This window comes from Salvelinus alpinus, chromosome 19, assembly GCF_045679555.1.
Source record: "Salvelinus alpinus chromosome 19, SLU_Salpinus.1, whole genome shotgun sequence".
Lineage (NCBI taxonomy): Eukaryota > Metazoa > Chordata > Actinopteri > Salmoniformes > Salmonidae > Salvelinus > Salvelinus alpinus.
In genome coordinates this window covers 9,817,540-9,832,450 of record NC_092104.1, presented here as the reverse complement: position 1 = coordinate 9,832,450, position 14,911 = coordinate 9,817,540, and the positions used below count along the sequence as shown (strand labels likewise).

Sequence of the window (14,911 nt, the reverse complement as noted above, 5' to 3'; positions counted from 1 at the left end):
AGAGAGAGAGAGAGAGAGAGAGAGAGAGAGAGAGAGAGAGAGAGAGAGAGAGAGAGAGAGAGAGAGAGAGAGAGAGAGAGAGAGAGACAGGAGTAGGATAGAGAGAGAGAGAGGGAAAGAGAGAAAGAGAGAGAGAGACAGGAGAAGGATAGAGAGAGAGTGAAAGGGAGATGAGAAGAGTATGAGAGAGAAAGCAGGCGTGAGGAAGCGAGGCAGAGAGGAACGAAAGAGACACAGAGAGAAATAGAGGACAGCAGTGGATCGATGTGGAACTCTTTTTAACCAGTGGATGGAGAAAATAGCAGTGTGATTGAAGTGAAGAGGTTAATGTGCCTTTCCACCCTGTGTGTGATGTGCAGTGAAGGTGTTCAATGTACTGGTTATACTGTGACTAACAGCGGGATATACTGTGACTAATAGCAGGATATACTGTGACTAATAGCAGGATATAACGTGACTAATAGCAGGATACAACGTGACTAACAGCAGGATATGACGTGACTAATAGCAGGATATACTGTGACTAATAGCAGGATATAGTGTGACTAATAGCAGGATATAACGTGACTAATAGCAGGATACAACGTGACTAACAGCAGGATATGACGTGACTAAAAGCAGGACATACTGTGACTAATAGCAGGATATAGTGTGACTAACAGCAGGATATACTGTGACTAATAGCAGGATATAATGTGACTAATAGCAGGATATAATGTGACTAATAGCAGGATATAATGTGACTAACAGCAGGACATACTGTGACTAATAGCAGGACATACTGTGACTAATAGCAGGATATACTGTGACTAATAGCAGGATATACTGTGACTAATAGCAGGATATACTGTGACTAATAGCAGGATATACTGTGACTAATAGCAGGATATAGTGTGACTAACAGCAGGATATACTGTGACTAATAGCAGGATATACTGTGACTAATAGCAGGATATACTGTGACTAATAGCAGGATATAATGTGACTAATAGCAGGATATAATGTGACTAATAGCAGGATATACTGTGACTAACAGCAGGATATACTGTGACTAATAGCAGGATATACTGTGACTAATAGCAGGATATACTGTGACTAATAGCAGGATATAGTGTGACTAACAGCAGGATATACTGTGACTAATAGCAGGATATAGTGTGACTAACAGCAGGATATACTGTGACTAAAAGCAGGACATACTGTGACTAATAGCAGGATATAGTGTGACTAACAGCAGGATATACTGTGACTAATAGCAGGATATAATGTGACTAATAGCAGGATATAATGTGACTAATAGCAGGATATACTGTGACTAACAGCAGGACATACTGTGACTAATAGCAGGATATACTGTGACTAATAGCAGGATATACTGTGACTAACAGCAGGACATACTGTGACTAATAGCAGGATATACTGTGACTAATAGCAGGATATAATGTGACTAATAGCAGGATATACTGTGACTAACAGCAGGATATAACGTGACTAATAGCAGGATATAATGTGACTAATAGCAGGACATACTGTGACTAATAGCAGGATATACTGTGACTAATAGCAGGATATACTGTGACTAACAGCAGGATATAACGTGACTAATAGCAGGATATACTGTGACTAATAGCAGGATATACTGTGACTAACAGCAGGATATAACGTGACTAATAGCAGGATATACTGTGACTAATAGCAGGATATACTGTGACTAACAGCAGGATATAACGTGACTAATAGCAGGATATACTGTGACTAACAGCAGGACATACTGTGACTAATAGCAGGATATACTGTGACTAATAGCAGGATATAATGTGACTAATAGCAGGATATACTGTGACTAATAGCAGGATATAATGTGACTAATAGCAGGATATACTGTGACTAACAGCAGGATATAACGTGACTAATAGCAGGATATACTGTGACTAACAGCAGGACATACTGTGACTAATAGCAGGATATACTGTGACTAATAGCAGGATATAATGTGACTAATAGCAGGATATACTGTGACTAATAGCAGGATATAATGTGACTAATAGCAGGATATACTGTGACTAACAGCAGGATATAACGTGACTAATAGCAGGATATACTGTGACTAATAGCAGGATATTCGGTGACTAATAGCAGGATATAACGTGACTAACAGCAGGATATAACGTGACTAATAGCAGGATATACTGTGACTAATAGCAGGATATTCGGTGACTAACAGCAGGATATACTGTGACTAATAGCAGGATATAACGTGACTAATAGCCGGATATGTGACTAATAGCAGGATATACTGTGACTAATAGCAGGATATGTGACTAATAGCAGGATATATGTGACTAATAGCAGGATATGTGACTAATAGCAGGATATGTGACTAATAGCAGGATATAATGGGACTAACAGCAGAATATAACGTGACTAATACATTATAGAAGTAGAGACAGATATACATTATACTGTAGGGGTAGACCTCTCTCCTCTCTCTCTCAGACCCTAAGGACGACAGATCAACCACAGTTGCTCTCTTCAGACTGCCCACATATGTGACTGGGGCAGCCGGTTTGAGCCACAATGTTGCTCTGGTCTCAGAAGGACAGAAAACAGACAGTGGGAAGTGGAATCCCTGGATGTAGTCCGTGCGTCTCCATCAGATAGTGATTGTATTCTAGTTATTATGCTGAGCATTGAGCTGTCGACAGGGCAGCTTTCAGGCATGAGCTACGTAGTAATCACGGCTGAATAGCAACGGGGAAAGTGCTTTTTATAGTCATTTTAACATGGCATAAGTCATGTCATTACAAAATGTGTGTTAAAACTTAACTTCATAAACACATTTTTCTCTCAAGAGGAGAGCCATTAAAATGTTTTGCTGCGAGGTGGAGCCCCCCCACCCCACCACCACCCCACCACCACCCCCCCCCCCCCCCCCCACCGCTCCCAAAAGGCTTTTCCACATGGCTATTAAAGCGTAAATCATTTATCTTGTGTTTAATAACAGAAAACACTTTACATCCTGTTCTAGATATGTGTTTTGTCATGGCAACACCAGTACATGACGGCAAAAAACATTTGAAGCTTTTAAAACAAATTATCTGAGTGTGTGACTAATTATGTCAGCTAATTAAAGACCCACTTATTGCTGGTCTCCTATGAAAAAGGGGGCAGGGCTGACCTGGATGACTGACTGACTGACTGACTGACTGACTGACACACACACACACACACACACACACAGAGACACGCACACACCAGCAAAATTCAGAGACTTGTGTTGTCTCAGATACAGTACTGCACATTTACAGTACAGTACAGTTGTGTTCTCTCAAATACAGTACAGCACATTTACAGTACAGTACAAACACCTGCCTTCATTTACAGTATCGTTTACAGTACAGTACAGACACCTGCCTTCATTTACAGTATCAACTACAGTACAGTAGAGACGCCTGCCTTTATTTACAATATCAATTACAGTACAGTACAGACACCTGCCTTCATTTTCAGTACCATTTACAGTCCAGTACAGACACCTGCCTTCATTTTCAGTACCATTTACAGTACAGTACAGACACCTGCCTTCATTTACAGTACCATTTACAGTACAGTACAGACACCTGCCTTCATTTACAGTACCATTTACAGTACAGACACCTGCCTTCATTTACAGTACCATTTACAGTACAGACACCTACCGTCAATTACAGTACAATTTACAGTCCAGTACAGACACCTGCCTTAATTTACAGTATCATTTACAGTACAGTACAGACACTTGCCTTCCATTACAGTACAATTTACAGTCCAGTAGAGACAAATGTCTTCATTTACAGTATCATTTACAGTACAGTATAGACACATGTCTTCATTTACAGTATAATTTACAGTACAGTACAGACACCTGCCTTCACTCATAGTTTAACAGACACCCCAACTTTCACACACACACACCTCTTACCCGTCCACACACACACACACACACACACACACACACACACACACACACACACACACACACACACACACACACACACACACACACACACACACACACACACACACAGACACACATCTGCCCTGCCCCGCCCTGCCCCCACCCCACCCTGCCCTGCCCCCACCCCACCCTGCACCGCCCTGCCCTGCAATGCCCCACACCGCCCTGCCCCGCACCGCCCTGCCCTGCAATGCCCCACCCCGCCCTGCCCCACCCTGCCCCGCCCTGCCCTGCAATGCCCCGCCCCGCCCTGCCACGCCCTATCCAGCCCCGCCCTGCCCTAATATTCAATAAATACAGTACATAACATCTGATTTGGAAGCCCCAAAATTCTAACAATGAGAAAGACATGAAGATTCCCCAAAAATTGTCAAAAGTCGCCCACAGATTGTGGTTGAATCTGTGTTTGAAATTCACTGCTCGACTGAGGCACCTTACAGATAATTGTATGTGTGGGGTACAGAGATGAGGTAGTCTATAAAAAAATAATGTTAACCACACACTGAGTCCATGCAACTTATTACGTGACTTGTTAACTTATTACGTGACTTGTTAACTTATTACGTGACTTGTTAACTTATTACGTGACTTGCCATAACAAAGGGGTTGAATATTTATTGACTGTAGACATTTCAGCTTCAAATGTTTAATTCATTTGTAAAAATGTCCAAAAACATAATTCCACTTTGACTTTATGGGGTGTGGTGTGTTGTGTGTGGGGTGTGGTATGTGGTGTGTGGTGTGTGGGGTGTGGTGTGTGGGGTGTGGTGTGTGGTGTGTGGGGTGTGGTGTGTGGGGGGTGGTGTGTGGTGTGTGGGGTGTGGTGTGTGGGGTGTGGTGTGTGGGGTGTGGTGTGTGGTGTGTGGTGTGTGGGGTGTGGTGTGTGGGGTGTGGTGTGTGGGGGGTGGTGTGTGGGGGGTTGGGGGTGATGTGTGGTGTGTGTGGTGTGTGGTGTGTGGGGTGTGGTGTGTGGGGTGTGGGGTGTGGTGTGTGGTGTGTGTGGTGTGGGGTGTGGGGGGTGGTGTGTGGTGTGTGGTGTGTGGTGTGTGGTGTGTGGGGTGTGGTGTGTGGGGTGTGGTGTGTGGGGTGTGGGGTGTGGTGTGTGGGGTGTGGTGTGTGGGGTGTGGGGTGTGGTGTGTGGTGTGTGGGGTGTGGGGTGTGGTGTGTGGTGTGTGGTGTGTGGGGTGTGGGGTGTGGTGTGTGGTGTGTGGGGTGTGGTGTGTGGTGTGTGGGGGGTGGTGTGTGGTGTGTGGTGTGTGGTGTGTAGGCCAGTGACACAAAATCTGAATTTAATCAATTTTTTATTCAGGCTGTAACAAAACAAAATGTGGAAAAAGTCGAGGGGTGTGAATACTTTCTGAAGGCACTCTGTGTAAGTATGTATATACAGTGGGGAGAACAAGTATTTGATACACTGCCGATTTTGCAGGTTTTCCTACTTACAAAGCATGTAGAGGTCTGTAATTTTTATCATAGGTACACTTCAACTGTGAGAGACGGAATCTAAAACAAAAATCCAGAAAATCACATTGTATGATTTTTAAGTAATTAATTTGCATTTTATTGCATGACATAAGTATTTGATCACCTACCAACCAGTAAGAATTCCGGCTCTCACAGACCTGTTAGTTTTTCTTTAAGAAGCCCTCCTGTTCTCCACTCATTACCTGTATTAACTGCACCTGTTTGAACTCGTTACCTGTATAAAAGACACCTGTCCACACACAATCAAACAGATTCCAACCTCTCCACAATGGCCAAGACCAGAGAGCTGTGTAAGGACATCAGGGATAAAATTGTAGACCTGCACAAGGCTGGGATGGGCTACAGGACAATAGGCAAGCAGCTTGGTGAGAAGGAAACAACTGTTGGCGCAATTATTAGAAAATGGAAGAAGTTCAAGATGACGGTCAATCACCCTCGGTCTGGGGCTCCATGCAAGATTTCACCTCGTGGGGCATCAATGATCATGAGGAAGGTGAGGGATCAGCACAGAACTACACGGCAGGACCTGGTCAATGACCTGAAGAGAGCTGGGACCACAGTCTCAAAGAAAACCATTAGTAACACACTACGCCGTCATGGATTAAAATCCTGCAGCGCACGCAAGGTCCCCCTGCTTAAGCCAGTGCATGTCCAGGCCTGTCTGAAGTTTGCCAATGACCATCTGGATGATCCAGAGGAGGAATGGGAGAAGGTCATGTGGTCTGATGAGACAAAAATAGAGCTTTTTGGTCTAACTCCACTCGCCGTGTTTGGAGGAAGAAGAAGTATGAGTACAACCCCAAGAACACCATCCCAACCGTGAAGCATGGAGGTGGAAACATCATTCTTTGGGGATGCTTTTCTGCAAAGGGGACAGGACGACTGCACCGTATTGAGGGGAGGATGGATGGGGCCATGTATCGCGAGATCTTGGCCAACAACCTCCTTCCCTCAGTAAGAGCATTGAAGATGGGTCGTGGCTGGGTCTTCCAGCATGACAACGACACGAAGCACACAGCCATGGCAACTAAGGAGTGGCTCCGTAAGAAGCATCTCAAGGTCCTGGAGTGGCCTAGCCAGTCTCCAGACCTGAACCCAATAGAAAATCTTTGGAGGGAGCTGAAAGTCCGTATTGCCCAGCGACAGCCCCGAAACCTGAAGGATCTGGAGAAGATCTGTAGGGAGGAGTGGGCCAAAATCCCTGCTGCAGTGTGTGCAAACCTAGTCAAGAACTACAGGAAACGTATGATCTCTGTAATTGCAAACAAAGGTTTCTGTACCAAATATTAAGTTCTGCTTTTCTGATGTATCAAATACTTATGTCATGCAATAAAATGCAAATTAATTACTTAAAAATCATACAATGTGATTTTCTGGATTTTTGTTTTAGATTCCGTCTCTCATAGTTGAAGTGTACCTATGATAAAAATTACAGACCTCTACATGCTTTGTAAGTAGGAAAACCTGCAAAATCGGCAGTGTATCAAATACTTGTTCTCCCCACTGTATATATACAGTACATTCGGAAAGTATACAGACCCCTAGTTTTTTCCCCACATTTTGTTACGTTACAGCCTTATTCTAAAATGTATTTAAATGTTTTTTCCCCCTCAATAATGACAAAGCAAAATCAGTTTTTTAGAAATGTTTTCTAATGTATAAAAAATAAAAAACTGAAATATTACATTTACATAAGTATTCAGACCCTTTAGTCAGTACAATGTTGAAGCACCTTTGGCAACAATTACAACCATGAGTCTTCTTGGGTATGACGGTACAAGCTTGGCACACCTGTATTTGGGGAGTTTCTCCCATTCTTCTCTGCTGATCCTCTCAAGCTCTGTCAGGTTGGATGGGGAGTGTTGCTGCACAGCTATTTTCAGGTCTCTCCAGAGATGTTCGATCGGGTTCAAGTCTGGGCTCTGGCTCGGCCACTCAAGGACATTCAGAGACTTGTCCCGAGGCCCCTCCTGCATTGTCTTGGCTGTGTGCTTAGGGTCACTGTCCTGTTGGAAGGTGAATCTTCGACCCAGTCTGAGGTCCTGAGCGCTCTGTATCAGGATTTCATCAAGGATCTCTCTGTACTTTGCTTCGTTCATCTTTCCCTCGATCCTGACTAGTCCCTGCCGCTGAAAAATATCCCCACAGCATGATGCTGCCACCACCATGCTCCACCGTAGTGATGGTGACAGGTTTCCTCCAGACATGATGCTTGTCATTCAGGCCAAATAGTTAGATCTTGGTTTCATCAGACCAGAGAATCTTGTTTCTCATGGTCTGAGAGTCCTTAGGTGCCTTTTGGCAAACTCCAAGCGGGCTGTCATGTGCTTTTTACTGAGGAGTAGCTTCCTTCTGGCCAATCTACCATAACGGCCTGATTGGTGGAGTCCGGCAGAGATGGCTGTCCTTCTGGAAGGTTCTCCCATCTCCACAGAGGAACTCTGGAGCTCTGTCAGAGTGACCATCGGGTTCTTGGTCACCTCCCTGACCAAGGTCCTTCTCCCCCATTTGCTCAGTTTCGCCGGGCGGCCAGCTCAAGGAAGAGTCTTGGTGGTTCCAAACTTCTTCCATTTAAGAATGATGCAGGCCATTGTGTTCTTGGTGACCTTCAATGCTGCAGAAATGTTTTGTTACCCTTCCCCAGATCTGTGACTCGACACAATCCTGTCTCGGAGCTCTACGGCTCAATTCCTTTAACCTCATGGCTTGATTTTGCTCTGACATGAACTGTCAACTAGAGAGATGTGTGCCTTTGCAAATCATGTCCAATCAATTGAATTTACCAAATGTAGATTCCAAACAAGTTGTAGAAACATCTCAAGGATGATCAATGGAAACAGGATGCACCTGAGCTCAATTTAGAGTCGCATAGAAAAGGGTCTGAATACTTATGTAAATAAGGTATTTCAAATGTAATAAAATTAAAACATTTGCAAAAATGCCATTATGGGGTATTGTGTGTAGATTGATGAGGAAATGTATTTATTTTTTATTTATTTTTTATTATAAATAAATAAAATAATAATTATCCCCTTTTTCTCCCCAATTTCGTGGTATCCAATTGGTAGTTACAGTCTTGTCTCATCGCTGCAACTCCCGTACAGACTCGGGAAAGGCGAAGGTCGAGAGCCGTGCATCCCCCGAAACACAACCCAACCAAGCCGCACTGCTTCTTGACACAATGCCCACCTAACCCGGAAGCCAGTCACACCAATGTGTCGGAAGAAACACCGTACACCTGGTGACCGATTCTGGACTCGAACCCAGAATCCCTAGTGGCACAGCTAGACATTCTGTCGCAAAATGTTGCTGCTAACCTTGTGCAACAGCAAGCCTTTTCCTTTTGGACAGAAATTGCAAGAATATGGAGAGTTATGAAGTTAGGAAAACTGAAAACTGTAACGTAACAAAGTGTAGAAAAACGACAAATGCTAAAAAGTTTACATTTGAAACAGTGGCTAGGTAAACAAAACCAAAGCATGGCTTGCTGTCATAACTTGTCCATAGACTGCTTACAGGGTGAGCAAACCAAAATGTAATTTTGTAACTTGGATGAACTTTAACATTGAGTGTGGGGGAATAAAATAAAAAATCACCTAATAGCAGGAACAGCACCATTTAGTGGTCAGAACCTGGTAATATCAGGGTGTAGGATGGGACATAAACATAACAACTTTAATTACTAATTTCTCTGAACTGGGGGAAAAAAACACCACCAAATTCAGATTTATTTACATAGGATGAAGAAATAATACTCAAAGCCGCAGTTCCATACTACTTGTCAGACACAGAGAACTGATACTGTACACTCATTGTTGGGGTGGGATTGGCGTGTGGTGTGGGGGTCCCGTGGGAGGCCTTTGACCATTCTTTGTACTGTGATTTTTTTGTACGGTGATCATTGTTAGAATTTTTGGGGGTCCAGATCGGATGTTATGTACTATATTTATTGAATATTATTATGGAATATTATTGAATTTGGGTGTAATCAATTAGCTTTATTTCTCTGAGATCAATTATTTTTCAATAAAATAATTTTGCAGGAATGCTAATCTTATCTGTTTCGAAGTACAGCAAGGATGTCAGAACAATCTGAGATGGTGGGTGTCATGGCTTGATGAAATGACATGGAACGACCCAAGAGAGAAGGAGAGAGCACAAGCAAGCAAGAGAGAGAGAAAGCTAGGGAAGGAGAAAAAGAACGAGAAAGAGAAAGAAAGGGTATGGATGGAAGACGCAAAGGAGAGTGGGATAGCAAAAGGAGAACAAGAAAGGGAGATGGAGGGAGAAAGTGAGACAGAAAGGATAGAGAAATAGAGGACAGAAGAGACAGAAAACATGGAACAGAGAGAGAAATAGAGGACAGAAGAGAGGGCAAACATGGAACAGAGAGAGAAATAGAGGACAGAAGAGAGGGCAAACATGGAACAGAGAGAGAAATAGAGGACAGAAGAGAGGGCAAACATGGAACAGAGAGAGAAATAGAGGACAGAAGAGAGGGCAAACATGGAACAGAGAGAGAAATAGAGGACAGAAGAGAGGGCAAACATGGAACAGAGAGAGAAATAGAGGACAGAAGAGACAGCAAACATGGAACAGAGAGAAAAATAGAGGACAGAAGAGAGGGCAAACATGGAACAGAGAGAGAAATAGGGGAGAGGGGAAAACAGAAAGAGAAAGGGAGGAAAACACAGAGAGAGAGAGAGAGAGAGAGAGAGAGAGAGAGAGAGGTAGACAGATAGGTAGACAGAGAGATGTATTTTTGAGCCAGGTAGACAGATAGAGAGATGTATTTGTCAGCCAGGTAGACAGATAGAGAGGTGTATGTGTCAGCCAGGTAGAGGTATAAAGATGTACACTGCATGGCCAAAAGTATGTGGATACCTGCTCATCGAATATCTCATTCCAAAATCATAGGCATTAATATGGAGTTGTTCCCCCCTTTGCTGCTATAACAGCCTCCACTCTTCTGGGAAGGCTTTCCACTAGATGGTGGAACATTGCTGCTGGGACTTGCTTCCATTCAGCCACAAGAGCATTAGTGAGGTCGGGCACTTAACAGTTGGCACTATGCATTGGGGCAGGTAGTGTTCTCCAGGCATCCGCCAAACCCAGATTTGTCCGTCGGGACTGCCAGATGGTGAAGCGTGATTCATCACTCCAGAGAACACATTTCCACAGCTCCAGAGTCCAATGGCGGCGAGCTTTACACCACTCCAGCCGTCGCTTGGCACTGTGAATGGTGATCTTAGGCTTGTATGTGGCTGCTCTTGTGCTGACGTTACTTCCAGAGGCAGTTTGGACCTTGGTAGTGAGTGTTGCAACCGAGGACAGACAATTTTTACATGGTCTTGTTCTGTGACCTTGTGTGGCCTACCACTTTGCGGCTGAGCCATTTCTGGTCCTAGATGTTCCCACTTCACAATAACAGCACTTACAGTTGACCCGGGCAGCTCTAGCAGGGCAGAAATTTGACAAACTGACTTGTTGGAAAGGTGGCTTTCTATGACAGTGACACATTGAAAGGCACTGAGCTCTTCAGTACTGGCTATTCTACTGTCGATGTTTGTCTATGGAGATTGCATGGCTGTGTGCTCGATTATATAAACCTATCAGCAACGGGTGTGGCTGAAATACCTGAATCCACTCATTTGAAGGGGTGTGCACATACTTTTGGCCATGTAATGTATTTGTCAGCCAGGTTGACAGAGGTAGACAGACAGATGTATTTCTTACCTGGCGTCAGCCTCACTGTAGTACTCTCTGGCTACGATGTCCTCAAACAACTCCCCTCCAGTCACCCTGCAAACCAATCAGAGATGAGCTCATTAGCCAATCAGAGAGCAGCTCATCTGATTTCTGCTCAGTCGGGGGGGGGGGGGGGGGCACCTCTCGCTCCGGCTCGCGACACCAGGACCCCCGTCAACCCTCCTCTCTCACTCTTTGTATCTCTCTCATCCTCTCATCCCCCCCGTCCCAGCCATTACCATGGAAACTAAAGCTAGTATGGCTAACGGGCTGAACCTCGGGTGAAAGGGAGAAGAGTGAGTGGTGTGTATTGTATGAGAGGATAGAGGGAAGAAAGAGGTTTAAAGAGGTGGAGGAGATGAATAACTTACAAGTCAAACAGGAGGTAGTGGAATCCTTCCTCTGATATACTGTCATGGAGACGGACTGAAAGAGAGAAGGAGAGCGAGAGAGCGAGAGAGAGAGAGAGAGAGACAGAGAGAGAGAGAGAGAGAGAGAGAGAGAGAGAGAGAGAGAGAGAGAGAGAGAGAGAGAGAGAGAGAGAGAGAGAGAGAGCGAGAGGGAGAGAAGCCATGGGAGGTCAAATCAAATCTCTAAACATTCACATTTAGTAATTTACTGTAGCAGACATTCTTTTTCAGTGTCAATCGGTGCATTCAACTAAAGTAGCTAAAACAACCACGTATCATGATCAATGCAAGGGAAAACATTTTAAAATAGACGCTCTGATTTCAAACACATCATGTCATTTAAATGAAAGTGAACAAGTGTATAAGGGAAGTAGTTTGGAGGTGGGGTGCTGCAGAAAATATATATCGGTCCTCTAACACAGGACTAGTAAAGGCCCAGTGCACTACTGCTGCAATCTTTGAAAAACTAAATATATTTGAGAGTTTACCAGCATTTGTAACTTGAGTCTGATAATTATCTGTACAAAACAGTTAATATGATAATACTTGTCTAATATAAAAAATACTTGCTTGATATATGTTTCTTTAAATACTTTGCAAATGCAATTTATTTCTATGTGAAATCTGAATCTCATTCTTTTTCCATGTTAGCAGACGCTCTTATCCAGAGCAACTTACAGTAGTGAGTGTATACATTTTCATACTGGTCCCACGTGGGAATCGAACCCACAACCCTGGCATGCTCTACCAACTGAGCCACATCATCACATCATATCATCACATCATCATCATCATAATACATCCATAATCCATAATATAATCCATAATAAATATAAATACATCACATCATATCATCAAATAACCACAAACCACTTGATGTCTCAATGTACTCAGTTCATGTATTGTATTGTTTTATCTCCATGGTGATAGAAAGTCTACAGGTACTAACCTAGATGACCAGCCCATGTACAACACAGTAATATACATTTACATGAAGTGGTTTGTAAGGATGGTAAATTAATACTGCACAAAAATGGGTTGTTTTCCATTTTATTTTATCAAGAAAAATATTTAATTTGATGTGGATGTGTTGTGTCTTTGCCCATAACTTTGCACCTTTTGATGTAAATGTTTAAAAACAGGGTTTTGTTCTTTTCTGGATTCCATCGGAATGACAATTCCAGAGAAACGGGACAGGGAAACAACTCTTACAATTCCAACTATTGAATCTTGCAAGATATTGTTCTTAATTATACAACTATCTTTATTGACAAAGCAGAGATGCTGAAAAAATAATGTGGTTCGCGCTACAGATGTCTATATGGGTCCACTAACACCAGTAAAGGTCCACTAACACCAGTAAAGGTCCACTAACACCAGTAAAGGTCCACTAACACCAGTAAAGGTCCAGTGCAGGGCTGCTGCTGCTTCCTCAGCTAATCAAATCAAAATCAAATGTTATTTGTCACATGCACATGGTTAGCAGGTGTTAATGCAAGTGTAGCGAAATGCTTGTGCTTCTAGTTCCGACCGTGCAGTAATATCTAACGAGTAATATAACCTAACAATTTCACAACAACTACCTTATACACACAAGTGTAAAGGAATGAATACGAATATGTACATAAAAATATATAAATGAGTGATGGCCGAACGGCATAGGCAAGATGCAGTAGATGGAAATGAGTACAGTATATACATATGAGATGAGTAATGTAGGGTATGAAAACATTATATAAAGTGGCATTGTTTAAAGTGGCTATTGATACATTTAATTACATCAAGATGGCAAGATGTAGTAGATGGTATAGCGTACAGTATATACAGTGGGGAGAACAAGTATTTGATACACTGCCGATTTTGCAGGTTTTCCTACTTACAAAGCATGTAGAGGTCTGTAATTTTTATCATAGGTACACTTCAACTATGAGAGACGGAATCTAAAACAAAAATCCAGAAAATCACATTGTATGATTTTTAAGTAATTAATTTGCATTTTATTGCATGACATAAGTATTTGATACATCAGAAAAGCAGAACTTAATATTTGGTACAGAAACCTTTGTTTGCAATTACAGAGATCATACGTTTCCTGTAGTTCTTGACTAGGTTTGCACACACTGCAGCAGGGATTTTGGCCCACTCCTCCCTACAGATCTTCTCCAGATCCTTCAGGTTTCGGGGCTGTCGCTGGGCAATACGGAGTTTCAGCTCCCTCCAAAGATTTTCTATTGGGTTCAGGTCTGGAGACTGGCTAGGCCACTCCAGGACCTTGAGATGCTTCTTACGGAGCCACTCCTTAGTTGCCATGGCTGTGTGCTTCGTGTCGTTGTCATGCTGGAAGACCCAGCCACGACCCATCTTCAATGCTCTTACTGAGGGAAGGAGGTTGTTGGCCAAGATCTCGCGATACATGGCCCCATCCATCCTCCCCTCAATACGGTGCAGTCGTCCTGTCCCCTTTGCAGAAAAGCATCCCCAAAGAATGATGTTTCCACCTCCATGCTTCACGGTTGGGATGGTGTTCTTGGGGTTGTACTCATACTTCTTCTTCCTCCAAACACGGCGAGTGGAGTTAGACCAAAAAGCTCTATTTTTGTCTCATCAGACCACATGACCTTCTCCCATTCCTCCTCTGGATCATCCAGATGGTCATTGGCAAACTTCAGACAGGCCTGGACATGCACTGGCTTAAGCAGGGGGACCTTGCGTGCGCTGCAGGATTTTAATCCATGACGGCGTAGTGTGTTACTAATGGTTTTCTTTGAGACTGTGGTCCCAGCTCTCTTCAGGTCATTGACCAGGTCCTGCCGTGTAGTTCTGGGCTGATCCCTCACCTTCCTCATGATCATTGATGCCCCACGAGGTGAAATCTTGCATGGAGCCCCAGACCGAGGGTGATTGACCGTCATCTTGAACTTCTTCCATTTTCTAATAATTGCGCCAACAGTTGTTTCCTTCTCACCAAGCTGCTTGCCTATTGTCCTGTAGCCCATCCCAGCCTTGTGCAGGTCTACAATTTTATCCCTGATGTCCTTACACAGCTCTCTGGTCTTGGCCATTGTGGAGAGGTTGTGGAGAGGTTGGAATCTGTTTGATTGAGTGTGAATCTGTTTGATTGAGTGTATAAAAGACAGGTGTCTTTTATACAGGTAACGAGTTCAAACAGGTGCAGTTAATACAGGTAATGAGTGGAGAACAGGAGGGCTTCTTAAAGAAAAACTAACAGGTCTGTGAGAGCCGGAATTCTTACTGGTTGGTAGGTGATCAA

The 14,911-nt window shown here is 43.4% G+C and overlaps 1 protein-coding gene across 18 annotated transcripts in view; it reads right to left on the bottom strand.

Moving 5' to 3' along the window:
- The window catches only part of LOC139544995 (calcium/calmodulin-dependent protein kinase type II subunit beta-like), a 151,963-nt gene that overhangs the window by 104,809 nt on the left and 32,243 nt on the right, over positions 1-14,911 (bottom strand). For all 18 annotated transcript variants that reach the window (XM_071352281.1, XM_071352279.1, XM_071352280.1 and 15 more), the window contains exons 4-5: positions 11,602-11,656; positions 11,219-11,284 (exon numbers count right to left, since the gene is read on the bottom strand). In XM_071352281.1, the coding sequence (XP_071208382.1) occupies positions 11,219-11,284; positions 11,602-11,656 (121 nt within the window). The remainder of the gene's footprint in view (positions 1-11,218; positions 11,285-11,601; positions 11,657-14,911) is intronic.